The sequence below is a fragment of the Anabrus simplex genome, chromosome 7 (assembly GCF_040414725.1).
Source record: "Anabrus simplex isolate iqAnaSimp1 chromosome 7, ASM4041472v1, whole genome shotgun sequence".
Lineage (NCBI taxonomy): Eukaryota > Metazoa > Arthropoda > Insecta > Orthoptera > Tettigoniidae > Anabrus > Anabrus simplex.
The window spans coordinates 94309314-94323987 of NC_090271.1; the positions used below are offsets into that span (position 1 = coordinate 94309314).

The 14674-nt window shown below is 42.0% G+C and overlaps 1 protein-coding gene across 1 annotated transcript in view; it reads left to right on the forward strand.

Annotated features, from left to right (window-relative positions):
* LOC136877708 (integrin beta-PS) overlaps positions 1 to 14674 on the forward strand; it is a 240078-nt gene that overhangs the window by 172557 nt on the left and 52847 nt on the right. The window contains exon 11 of the mRNA XM_067151918.2: positions 10818 to 11081. Coding sequence (XP_067008019.2) covers positions 10818 to 11081 — 264 coding nt within the window. The remainder of the gene's footprint in view (positions 1 to 10817; positions 11082 to 14674) is intronic.

Genomic DNA, 14674 nt, shown 5'->3' on the forward strand with positions numbered 1-14674 from the left:
AGCCAGAGGAATCAACGTCCAAAGGTTGGTCATCCTGGGCAACCTCGGAAGAATACATACGGCTTAAAGAATCTGCTAACACATTATCCGACCCTCGGATATGCCGCACTTCAAACTGAAAGGCCGAGATCCTGATCGCCCAACGGGCTAATCGACCAGTTCTCCGTGGTCTTCCCAGGGCCCAACTCAGCGCCTGGTTGTCGGTTTCCAGTTCAAATTTTACGTGCTCTAGGTACATCCTGAATTTCTCAAGGGCAAATAATACCGCCAACCCTTCAAGCTCGTATACAGAATATTTCGACTCTAGAGTGGACAGAGTCCTGGATGCATAAGCGATCAGGCGTCTACCGAATTCTGAGTCCTGCAACAAAACGGCAGCCACGGCGGATGCAGAAGTATCGGTTTGCACAATAAAGGGCTTGGAAAAATCGGGCATGACTAAGATAGGAGCATTGGAAATTGCTAACTTAAGGTCTTCGAAAGCGGCCTGCCTAGATGGTCCCCACACAAATTTAACCCCTTTCCGACGTAGGGAGTTAAGCGGGGCCGCACGCTTAGCAAAATACGGAATAAACTTCCGAAAAAAATTGATCATGCCCACAAACCGGGCTACCCCTTTCACATCTCGAGGAGGACAGAACTCACGAATAGCCTGGGTGCGCGAAAGGTCCACAGAGACGCCGTCTGGGGACACAACATGCCCTAGGAACGACATCTTGGGCTTGGCAAACGAGACCTTAGAAAGCTTGACGGTAAGCCCAGCCTTCCGGAGACACATCAAGATTTCCTTAAGATGCAACAGATGCTCCTCAAAACTCTCGGAATAAATCACTAAATCATCCAAATAATGATATAAGTAATTGAATTTGATATCCGAAAATAGTTTATCTAAAAGTCTAGTGAGGACGGCAGCACCTGTCGAAAAACCAAAGGGCAGCCGACGAAATTCATATAAATTCCAGTTGGTGGCAAACGCTGTCAGATGCCGCGACTCGGGGGCAAGAGGAATCTGATAGTAGGCTTGGTTCAGATCTAATATGGTGAAATATCTAGCCCTCCTAAACCAGGAAAAAACAAGAGTGTAAATCTGGGAGCGGGACTGACTGCAACACAATTTTCTTGTTGAGAAGCCTATAATCCAGGACAGGCCTAAATCCGCCCTGAGGTTTGGGAACGAGAAATATGGGCGAAGAATACGCAGAAGTAGAAAGTTGAATAATCCCCTGGTCAAACATCTTATCGATGATTTCCTTCAAGGCCTTCATTTTAGGCGGAGACAAACGGTAAGGGGGAATTCTAACGGGAGTCGAATCAGATACTTCAATTTTGTATTCCAAAATGTTGGTCATGCCCAATTCCTCAGAGAACACATCCGCAAAGGTGTTGCACAGCTCCCTAACACTCTGCGCCTGATCCTCAGGCAGATGGCTAAGATCGCTCGCCATCTCACTCTGAGGGCGCTCAATCGAACGAAGGGACCCAGAATTAGATACGCAGAAGGGAATTCTTAATGACTGACAAAACTTGAACCAACAAACAGCACTCTGTAAGTCTAGAACTAATCCGGAGTAGGAAAAGAAATTACTTCCCAAAATAATGGGACATGTCAAATCCTTGGCTACACAAAAGGAAAACTTCCACGAAAAATTAAAAACACGGATTTTACTAGTAAAGGACCCCATAACATCGACCCTAGAGGAATTGGCTGATACACATAAAACAGAGACCGGTTCTAAATCAGGAAATTTACACATCGCTTTGTAGGCAGCATACCATTTCTCGCTAACCAAGGATAGCACACTTCCCGAGTCCAGTAAGGCCGACACGGGTTCGCACCACATTTCCACTTTGATAAAGGGGACACTCCCATTCACATCCGCGGAGATTCGCAAGCACTCCGATGGACAGGTACCCGATAAATGATGAATAGAGGCGCCATGAGTGCCATTATCCACTGGGGGATCGTGAGCCACGAAACCCCCCTTACCTAGTCAGCTGGACGCTGACATTTCAACACAATTCCTCCCCAAGTGTCCCGCAAGTCCACACTTGAAACAGACAACATTGCTACTCCTAAGGGGGACATTGGCATAGGTTCCCCTGCCCGCTGGGCGACTGCCCGTAGCCCGAAAAGGGCAACGGTTACGCAAATGCTCACGTGATCCGCACTCGTAACATTTCCTCTGATTACCTGGTTTTCGTGAATCAGGAGCGTCGGGTACATTGGGCGATGACGAAATACTCCCCGTACGCAAGGTGTGCGCGTGACGAACTCCTTCAGCGGCGACGACCATCACCTCCAATTCCGAAAAATTGCTGGGATGAGCCCAGAAACATAAGCACGAATGATACAAAGGGTTTATGCCCTCAACTATGGTCGAGACAATCTGTTCTTCTGAAAACTGGAGGGCGAAAACCCTGGCGTAACTTTTGATGTCCAAAATAAAATTGGCTAGCGATTCATCATTACGCTGGACTCTGAAATTGAATTTCTGGACGAACGAATTTAAAGCCCTCACCGGGATGAAATGAGTTAATAAATGAGCGTGGAATTGTTAGAGGGTTGTTTGTTCAGTGATAGCCTTAACAATCCTATGAGACAAAACCCCAGTTGCCAAAGGATAAATGATCTGTAAAATATGGGTATGCGAAATACCAAAAACCTGAGCATGGTCCTGGAACTCCACCAGAAAGCGAAGAAAGGCTACCACGTCGCTAGCAGAATTGATGGAATAATATGGGGCATCCTTCAACATTAACGTCAAGGGATGAGGGATATTGGAGAAGGTAGAAATATTCGATGATAAATTAGATTGCAAGGGTAACTGCTCTCCGACCTCCACATTCCCTATGGATTTACCAGAGTCGTCTCAACTTACAGAGGGGACCGAAGGGAGAGATTTATTTTTGACTAACAGCTTCGCTAGCCACGAATCAACTTTCTCCAATAATTTAACCTCTTTCTCTTCCAAGTCTTTCATCTGACCCGTCACCTCAGCTCTAATGACAAAATATCCCCAATTCGCTGAACATAATGCATGAGCCGACCTTGAGCCCTTCTCAACTGGTGTCTAGATGCAAAATCGCTCTCCAAAAATTCCATAACCGAGATAATATCAGTTAAGTTGGTGTCTATCAGGGATGCGGCACCGCCCACCTCGCCATCAGTATAGCGAGGCACAATAACAGGCTTGTCTAAATTAGATCGCAATAATGTCTCATAATTTTTGACGGTACCTCGAGACTTGAGGTTACGAATGGTCAGTTCATAAAGCAACTCCTCCTTTCGGAGAGAGCCCGGGTAGGCTACATCACGAGTAGTCATTATAGCAGTGGAAAAAACAAACCGAAGTACACCATGACGGAAGGACACCGAGAGAACACCTCTCTAGAACGATCGAGTACATCCAACACTACACCAGCCCCATTCAACCCACGCTTTGCTACCAGTTGTGTTCCATAAATATTCTTCCAATAGCAGCGTTATAAGAAGCAGTAGGCCTAGGGGCTGGATATTAAGAGCCATGAATAAAATATGCTCAAAGTTTTATTTTACAAATAAATAAATTGCCTTCCTCCGTTTTCACGGAATTGATGTTATTTAACATCATTAAACCACTCACATTTAAGTAATGCTAAAACACGATAATACATAATAACCACCTTAAAACAACGAGGGAACCAGCCCTCATGAACAGGTACCAATAAACGAGGAAAAGGTTTCTTTCTGCGAACAATTAGGGCATATTCTGGCTATCAGACCACATTACAACAGAACTTACAAGGCGCTCCAAATTAAGTGAAGAACGTTAAACAAATTGCATACCAAAGTGGAACCAGGGTTTCCACTGAACTAGTTATTAGCTTCCGTTTTTTGAACTTCCATTATCCAAGGTATAAATTTACAGTAAATAACATTCTACACTAAAAGAAACCTTCAAAGTTACACGACCTAGCAGGGGGTTACTCCTCTACATACGGAGGTTACAGATTTCTCATAGCACAGAGACTTCCCTGAAGGGGAAACCCTTAAAAAAAAAACCAGTTGTTTCTAAACACCAGTGAGTTTACCCCCTTAGAGCAATGAAAGAGTAGCTAAAAACGTTACCAGTTTACAATAAATACATGTTAATAAAAGGCGTTTTCTAATACCTCAGGCCTATCCAATACGTAAACATTACAAGGAAGGAAACGAAGTCCCACTCTCTTACCTTCACACAACGTGACCGGGGACGAAAGGCCAGAGAAAAGAGCCTGTCAAGGGAGCTCACAGCTCAAGTGCCAGCAAGCAATTGCGCGAGGCAGAGGCTACACCGCAAGTCGCCGCCAAGGTCAAGTCTGACGCAACTCCTCAAGGGGCGAGGAGAGAGGGAAAGAGCTGTAAGGCACAGAGAGGGGGACCTTGATCCAAGGGCGGCGCTTCAGAGCAAGAACTTTCTTGATTACTCTGAAGCCATGCGGGGGGGAACAAGGGCAAAATTTATTATTTAAAAGGTAACCGCATAGCTGAATAACAAATACATTTAAAATACATACAACAAGTACACGATACACAAGGCAGCTTGCAAGCATTATAAGGCACATACGAACAACCAAATGATGGGAGGGGAGAGTGAAAGTTTTTCGTGGCACATAAATAATAGAATAAAGAAATGAAATTGCAGATAAGGCCTTTTGCGGATGATGTTTTAATGGCACTCTATAGAAAAATAAATTAGTTATGGCATTGTGAGCAACTGCAAAAAGGACCCTGTACAATGTTGTGAGTTGCACAAGAGACAATGGCATGATGGTAAACAGAGTGAAAAGTTAGGTTGAACTATAAGTTTCACCAAGAGGAAAAACATTTTATGCTTGTACGTGGACCAAAAATATGGTAATTTAAAACTCATCCAAACGTCTAACACTAGCTATAAATATGCATTTGTATATACTGTAATATAAATAATTTAACTTGATTATTGGATGTACTCTGTTGCAAAGGTGCCTAGGATATTATCAACATTTTTTGCAGCAATATGTTAGGGCATAAACAGCTTAAGAGTCATTCCACAAAAAATATGTCCTTATATCAGAAAGAGTTGGAGGCGAATAATCTTTGAATGTACATTTTCTAGTTGGAGGTAGTGCCTGTTGTTTTCAGTTGTCTCCTTGAATTACTGTTTCCTGGTGAAGTATGTAAAAAACAAATTGGTATAAAAAATGGTGAAAAATATTCTACAGGCTCAGATGTCATGTCAACATGTGAGGGCAAAATTGGTCCTTCATTTATATTATGTATCAGAATGGTAGATGAAAATCTGATGTCTAAATTATACACATCAGTCCATTCATTAGCTGGTTTGTTCTCTAGGGCACTTGAGTTGCACTTGCACTCTTGGAAAAACTGTTGAATTTCCATTTTCTGATTCTTCAAATGAAAAATCACTTTCACCTACATCCGTGCAGTCCAAAATCAAAACAATCTTCACACTGCGGGAAAGAATTACATGCATCAGTTGAAAATAGAATGTCTGTCTGTGATGGCAGTTGACACAAGTTCATATTCTGTTGAACTGTTGAACATGTTTGGTTGCCACTGTATGGGAACACGAGAGATTGAGAGAGGTTGAGATTTCATATCATATAATAAAATTTTGTATTGCAGTTATGCACAACAGGTGCTACAGAGTTTTACTGAACAATCAGTACGGTAACAATAACTCCAGACTACACAGTTTTATATGTTATAAAATAAACAAAATTTGTACTCTTACCTCGGACCAGGATGAACATATGTCCTGCTTTCACCAAGGCAGTTGTGTTATTTAATTTTGTTCTGCCTCAGTTTTCCATTTTGTCCCATTTTCAAATGTTTCTATAAATAAAAGCCTTATATATTACTTCTTTTTTTTTTTTACAATTTGTTTTATGTCGCGTCGACACAGGTCTTATGGCAACAACAGGATGGGAAAGGTTAGGAATGGGAAGGAAGCGGTCGTAACCTTAATTAAGGTACAGCCCCAGTATTTGCCTGGTGTGAAAATAGGAAACCACGGAAAACCATATTCAGGGCTACCAACAGTGGGGCTCGAACCCACTATCTCCCAGGTGTGAGCTCAGAGCTGCATGCCCCTAACCGCACGGCCAACTTGCCCGGTATATACGGTATTGCTTTTACAGCATTTTCATAGCAGATGGAAATGTGAAGTTTAATGACATCTCTGGGAAGAACAAAGAAAAAATGAAATGAAATGAAATGAAATGAAATGAAATGAAATGAAATGAAATGAAATGAAATGAAATGGCGTATGGCTTTTAGTGCCGGAAGTGTCCGAGGACATGTTCGGCTCGCCAGCTGCAGGTCTTTGATTTGACGTCCATAGGAGACCTGCGCATTGTGATGAAGATGAAATGATGATGAAGACAACACATACACCCAGCCCCTGTGCCAGCGAAATTAATCAAGAATGGTTAAAATTCCCGACTCTGCCGGGAATCGAACGTGGGACCCCTGTGACCAAAGGCCAACACACTAACCATTTAGGCATGGAGCCGGACAGCAAAGAAATGAGTTGTTCTTATGCTCTGCCTTTTCTCTTTATGTCAGGATCTTTTTTTTCTAGATATATTGATTACATTTTGCGTTATGTTTTACAAAGATAGAACTCATCATCACTTTATCATACCAACTTTTAATTTAATACAGTTCAGTAATTAATCAGTCACCACTGGTATACATTTAGCACTGTTGCCCAGGTGGCAAATTCCCTATCAGTTCTCAAGATAATAATTTAATTTCGTGTGGCTATTTCTAGCCGATTGCAGCCCTTGTAAGGCAGACCCTCCGATGAGGGTGGGCGGCATCTGCCATGTGTAGGTAACTGCGTGTTATTGTGGTGGAGGATAGTGTTATGTGTGGTGTGTAAGTTGCAGGGATGTTGGGGACAGCACGAACACCCAGCCCCCGGGCCACTGGAATTAACCATTTAAGGTTAAAATCCCCAACCCGGCCGGGAATCGAACCCGGGACCCTCTGAACCGAAGGCCAGTACGCTGACCATTCAGCTAACGGGTCGGACAGTTCTCAAAATAAACTTTCAACATATTAGGTCGTGTTCCATTCATATACAGGGTGAATTTTAATAAAATTGACAAACTGCACAGACTGATTCCTGACTGGAAATGGAGGAAAAAATGTCCTACGACATGTGTCCGGAAATGGACGGTGTGCGTGTAGTGACAACAAATAGTCCTGGAACACAGTACATAGCTGAATCGCATCCACATCACAGCAGATGTTCAAAGTGGCCTCCATGAGCTGCAGTGCATGCATTCAGACATCGTATCATGGATTGCCTCGCTCTTTTGCATGTTCCGGGCTATCGCTGAATAGTGTCACAGACATCGTGAATATGCTGTTGAAGGTTCTGCACATCAGGACTGGTTCAGCATACATAAAGCTTTTCAGACGTCCTCAGAGGTAAAAATCCAGGGGGTTTAAGTCTGGTGATATAGGAGGCCATGCAGCAGGGCCTCCACGTCCTATCCAGCGCCTGGGGAAGATGTTGTTGAGGTGTTGGTGAACTGTGATGCGGAAGTGGGTGGTGCTCCATCATGTAGAAACCACATACCCTGTCTTATTGCCAAAGGCACATTCTCAAGCAATCCAGGCAGAGTATTTTGCAGGAAGTCCAGGTACATTCCTCCGTTGAGGCGTTGTGGAATAATAACTGGTCCAAGTATGTGGTCGCCAAGAATCCTTGCCCAAACATTGATGCTGAACCGATGCTGGTGAGATGCTTCAACCATTCCCCGGGGATTTTCTGTAGCCCACAGATGACGATTATGCAAATTGACGATGCCATTTCTGGTAAAGGTTGCTTCATTGGTAAAGAGGATTGATGACAGAAATCCCATAACTGTGATGGCCTGCTGCAAACACCATCGACAAAATCCTTACTGTAGAGGGAAATCCGCTACTGATAATCCTTGCACTCATTGCAGGTGATAGATATAATAGCGGTTGTCATGCAGGATATATATAATCATAGTCTAGCTTACACTATGTTGGCGGGCCACTTGCCTGGAGCTTGTACTAGGGTTCGTCTCAATGTCCTGTAGAACCTGTTCCTCCAGATCTGGTGTACGCACAGTCCGCCGCCTCCTTGTACATTCCGGCTGTCTGAAAGGACCCATGATCACACAAATGTCCCAAAGTGGCTTGAAATGTTGTATGATGTGGTTGGTGTCTGTGAGAGTACTTGTTTTGGTATAGCTGTGCTGCCTATCAACCGTTTCCATTGGCTTGGCCGTACACAAACATCTCAGCTTGTTCCCGACATGAATACCGGACCATTCTGCTTCCGACAGTATGCTGCTTCAATCGCACTGTCTGCAACAGAAGAACACACTGCAAGTAGTCAGAGAAAATTTCATTCGTCGGTGCCATCTACCACAGTTAAAATTGAAATAATAAATAAAGAGGTTCAACCTATTCAATACAAAAGAATAAGAAATGCAGTGATTACATTCTTATTTAATAATAAGTAGAAGTGGTACCGGTTTCGACCCTAGTCTAGGTCATCATCAGCCGATTAAAACATGAAAAACAATGCATGGGAAAAATAAAATAAAAGATCAAGTTCACTACGGATCAGTAGAAGAGGCGATATAAAAATGACGGGGGGTAGACACTGTAAAATTCAGAAGAAGTAAAATGTAAGTCACTTAAGAGAAACAGTGTGTAATTTTCTGAACGGCAGTATGGCACACGCAGTGATAGGCAAAGTCTTATAATGTTTATGAAAAGCGGAGAACGGTTAAATGAGCTAGCTTGTATACACTGTCAGGCACAAATTCATAACACAATCGAACACATATGAAGATCCAACATCGTGCTGAAGCTGAAGATGAGTAGATCAATTGAAGTAACTTGCCAGCTCTCGGTGATCATCGCGATATATTCATTATCAGGCACTGTGGTTTCAAACGCCAACGTAAAATGAAGAATAGCTTAATGATCCAGTATTTGCTTCGGTTGCGGGAATATAAGTATATATAGATACATATAATATAATTCAATATAATTGAATAAGTAATTGTGATCCTGTAGAATTTTTGGAACAGTTGACGATGCATTTCCAGACATATGTTCATAGGGCATTTTTACCTACATTTCAGGTCAGGAATAAGTCCCTGCAGTTTGTCGGTTTTATTAAAGTTCACCATGTAGATTGAAGAGATGTTAAGTACAGAGCAAAAACTGCCAACCTAATACATTGAAAGTTTATTTAGAGTACAATGCAGTCATGAAAATTAAATATTTGTTGATTTGACATTCTACAGTAAGATGACAGTGGTGCCAGACCTGTAGCTTAGATCCTTTCCAACAGAACAAATATGACCTAGACCACCATAGCTGAATTGGACATGACCTAGAGCAACCAAAGCGAAACTGGGAGGTTGTGGGTTCGATCCCACTGGTGTCCAGTTGCCCAATTTTATTCTGTTCTGAAAATTAAATATAATCCCTATCAGTTGTTTATCTAGTCCCTTCATAAATGATTTCATAGAAGTAGGAAATTTATCAAACATCTTGCTTGGTAAATTATTTTAGTTCCATATTATAAAGAACCAGTGCCAAAATGTGGTCTATCTGATGTGTAGAATTGCACATGTCGTTGAACTCACTAAATGATTTATACAACCAAATACAAGCTTCAAAATTGATTATGCATAATTATACAAGTGAGTCTGAAGGGGTTAAACATTGTCTTTGTTTACTTTGCAGTTTCATTGTATTGATTTGTTTAATAGATGGGTCCTTGAACGACCTGCATAAGCAGAAATAAATCAGGAAGAAGAAGAAGAAGAGGACGAAGACGACGAAGAAGAAGAAGAAGAAGAAGAAGAAGAAGAAGAAGAAGAAGAAGAAGACGTGTCCAGGCATATTTCAGTTTAACAGGTCTCTTAATTGCTGCCTGTATTCTATTTCTTGATGGATGTGATATTTTTTTTAAAAATCTGTCTCCTGGCAAAAGCCAGAGCAAATTGTATCTAAGTCCTAGTGCCATTTATGGTTGGGACGGTATGGAAGATGCAGAAATTTTGTGTGGTGTTGAGTAATGACATTATGAGTGTGACTAGTGCATGTCTCATAAAAACTGTTACCCATAGGACCAGTCATGCTGCAGTAGCATTTTCTGTCCCAGTGAGGAAAGCAATGGCAAACTACCTCATTCTTCATCTTGACTAAAATGTCTCATTCTGGTACTGCCACCTTTGCCTTCTGGTGTGGACTAAAACAAATGTGTTACTTTCATTGACCTGTTTCAGTCTCATCCTTGGCTTTGACAACATGAAAGTGACCAAGGTATGAGCGATGCTAGTAATGCCATCCCTAATGCAGCTAGTCCCTGTTATGAATGGTTTGAAAATATTGCTCATAAGGTCAGTTAAGTGCATTTATTTTAGTGGGCTTGGTAGACTGATATGTAAAAGCAACTTCTGGCTCGGTGAAGAAAGCAACAGGAAACTACCTCACTCCCCCTAGTACGTCTCTTCAGTGACACCTAGGTCATTTATGACAGCCGATAGCAGAGCTGTTGAGGATCCAAGCAGCCTTTGAGATGATGACCAGACAGACAGACAGACAGACAGACAGACAGACAGACAGACAGACAGACAGACAGACAGACAGACAGACAGACAGACAGACAGACAGACAGACAGACAGACAGACAGACAGACAGACAGACAGACAGACAGACAGACAGAACTGTTTTCTTAATAAGTAAAATAAACAGTGATATCTACAAATTCTGTTTTGTTTTCAGGTATATTCTGGGAAATATTGCCAGTGTGACAACTTCTCCTGCAACCGTTATGAAGGGAAACTTTGCAATGGCCTTGGTGAATGCAAGTGTGGAAACTGTCATTGTTTGCTTGGTTGGAAAGGAGATGCATGCCAGATACGTGATAACCGTAAAGAATGTATAGATCCCTTTACAAAACAAGAGTGCTCTGGTCATGGAAAATGTGATGATGGAATATGCATCTGTGACCAGGAATATACTGGAAAATACTGTGAAGAATGTTTGGTGAGTACTTAGCTGCTATATATTTGGAATCATATTAACATTAGGTATTCAGGCTCTTTAGGGGGGTTGATTAGCTCAGTGGTTTAGCTGCTAGCTTCCTGTCCAGAAGGCTGGGGTTCAAATCCTGGCCAATCCCCCAGCCAAAACCAAAAATGAGCCTGGGTGACTCAAGTGGCCCCAGAAATAACTGGGATAAGCTGAAGAAAGTAGTATTCAAGCACTTTGGACCTTTTCAATCACAAAATTGTCATTGTTTTGCCTCAGTGTGGCGGTGGGCTTGTCAGCTGGATTGCCACACCTTTCAAGGACACTGATGCCTAGCATGTCAGGCAACTAAGTTTTTTTTACATGTTAAAGGATCATTTTCTGCATCCAGACAATGGTGTACCGGACAAGTTGGCCATGCGGTTAGGAGCACGCAGCTGTGAGGTTGCATCCGGGAAATAGTGGGTTAAAATCCCACTGGGCGAGTTGGCCATGCAGTTAGGAGCACGCAGCTGTGAGGTTGCATCCGGGAAATAGTGGGTTAAAATCCCACTGTCAGCAGCCGTGAAGATGGTTTTCCGTGGTTTTCTCATTTTCACACCAGGCAAATGCTGGAGCTGTACCTTAATTGAGGCCACGGCTGCTTCCTTCCAACTCCTAGGCTTTTCCTATCCCATCGTCACCATAAGACCTATCTGTGTCAGTGTGACGTAAAGCCACTAGCAAAAAAAAGAAAAAAGACAAGGGTGTTTGAATGTCTCGCTCTGAGTCAGAAAAAGTGTGAGTAAAATACATGAACCATTATTGTTAAAACCTCCAAGATCTTCTGAAAATGAACTACGCAGTAAGAATATAATTTAATGATGATCAATAATATATGTTACAATACTCGATTTTGAACAGCTATAGGAAGTATTAAAAAAATTCCATGCACTTTTTCTACAACAGATTTAGCTGGTTTGCATGAAGATAAGGCGGTGAAGAGAGAAAAGAGATTTACCCCTCCTACATATGATGAAGTAGCAAAGGGTGAGGAAAGGTAATCTGCTACTGTAAGTTACAGACTTAAAATTTCTTTGAGTCCAGTTGAGGGACTGTCATAAGTGTTGCTTCCATCAGCTATGCTTGTACTGACAAACTTCACATACTCTTCACATTGGCCACTGAAAAACTGTGATTTTCTCATGGGAAAGCAGGTGTGAGCTACTATTTATAACAAACTGGAAGAATTACACATGTGCAAAGCCATGAGAAAATACTATTAAACTAATATTTGTCACTTGAATAGAGCTGCAAACGCATAATGATTCTTTCTCTTTCAGGACTAATAAAAGAATGATTTGAGGACTACTTTCAATAAATACCTGAACAAACCACTTCCAGGATCTTAGAAACAAAAGCTTGAATTGACTGAAGAACCTTAACATTGAGCCTAGTAGTCTTGTCCTTGAAACCTGATATCCGGTCAGACATGTCTTAATAAAGTTAAACATCTAAAACCATCAGCTGATACAGTGTTATGGCCAGTGTTGAAATACATATCTGTATCATTCAAGCTTATACGCCTTGGTTCAAGAACACAGTATGGTAGATCCGACGTTTCACCAAAAACTGTGTTCGGCATTTTGAAAGTTTCTACTGTCTTTGACTGCTAGAAGCTTAATTATAAGTTATAAATTTCATTTTGTTCCATACTGAATTAAAGTGAATTACTGTCATTCAATTTAAAGACAGCATCATATTATGACACGAATGTCACACCCATAATTTTTGTTGTTGTATGTATTGTAAAGTTATAATCATTCCTATGACATTGTTTTTTTATCTTATATACATATGTTTTAGTTATAACATAATCTGCTTAACTTTAATTTTGACTGATGATGGCTGATAAGTGGCTGAAACTAGTCTCAAGACTAATGTAATATTATTTACTTAATATATTGTATTGAAGCTATAAACCTCTCAGTGGAATGGAGCAGTATCACAATTCCACCTCAATATATAGTACAGGCTGCGGTGTGCTGCTTGCCCATCGGTCCTCCATGGTGGTGGGGGGTTGTTGCTGATTTGGCTGTTCTTTGGCCAATTATTGAAGCAATGTAGAGTCCAGCATTTGTCGACCTTTCTTAGTAGCGAGAAGAAATTGATCACACGCTGCTTTTTCTAGCCTGCCTTGGCCACCATGTTCTCCAGGCTTCAAGGCTGTAAGTACTGGAAACCAGGCTTTGTTGCCCTGTTCAGATTCCTCCTTACGGTTGAAGCTGCTGGTGTGCTTCAGGATCTCAATTTGTAGCCCGATATAATAAGATACAGTAGCTGGCAGCACTTTGGTGTTGCTATACTGCACGTCGTGGCCTGTTAGCAGTGAGTGTTCAGCGACTGATCACGTTTCTGTTTGTCCCAGCCAGTTGTGTCGGTTGTGCTCCTTCAGTTAGGTGGCAAAGCTGTGTTTCTTTGTTGCTACGTACACTCGGCTCCAGCTGTGCAGGATCTTGTAGACACATGCTGTGATGTGAGGATGGTTTTGTCTTTAGCAGACCTCAGTAATTCCTTGATTTTCTTTATTGGTTTTTACTCAATGGGACTCCAACAGCCTCCCTATTCTGTCATTCATTTTCCCAATGTATGGCAGAAAGACTTTATCTTCTGGCCATTCATATTCTTTCTTCCTGGTTGCTTGATGCCTGGAATGGAGTGGGCTTTTTCTTTTTTTTTTTTTGGGGTGATATTTGAATCTATTTCTTTTCAATTCCAACTCAGTCAATTTATAACTATTAGGTTCTTCAGTCTGTCAAAACTAATATATGAATAACTAAATTTAGAGACTACAGGAAAAAGAAAATCTATGATAACAGAATTATACCTGAAAAAGAAACAACTAGACAACATAGATATTTCACAGTTATATAATACAACAATGTCCACTTCTGTGGTGTAGTGGTTAGTGTGATTAGCTGCCACCCCTGGAGGCCCAGATTCGATTCCCGGTTCTGCCACAAAATTTGAAAAGTGGTGTGAGGGCTGGATGGGATCCACTCAGCCTCAGGAGGTCAATTGAGTAGAGGGGCGAGGGGTTCGATTCTCACCTCAGCCATCCTTGAAGTGGTTTTCTGTTGTTTTCCACTTCTCCTCCAGGCAAATGCTGGGATGGTACCTAACTTAAGGCCACAGCCGCATCCTTCCCTCTTCCTTGTTCTAACCCTTCCAATCTTCCTATCCCTCCATAAAGCCCATGTTCAGCATAGAAGGTGAGGCTGCCTAAGCGAGGTAATAGTCCTTCTCCCCAGTTGTATCCACGGACCCAAAGTCTCACGCTCCAGGACACTGCCCTTGAGGTGGTAGAGGTGGGATCCCTCACTGAGCCCAAGGAAAAATCCAACGCTGGAGAGTAAACACATTAAGAAGACAAAGAAGAAGATATAATGCAACTGTAACATGTATATATTGTTGCCATACAGCAAACACATACAAGCAGTGAAGAGCATTTCTGGAAAAGAGGTTACATATATGATTACACAATATTTGGTGCTAAATATCACGATGTGTATGGTGTAGCTACGTACATTCACATCCCACGCTACCTGCTCCACCTGGTTGGTCCTCCC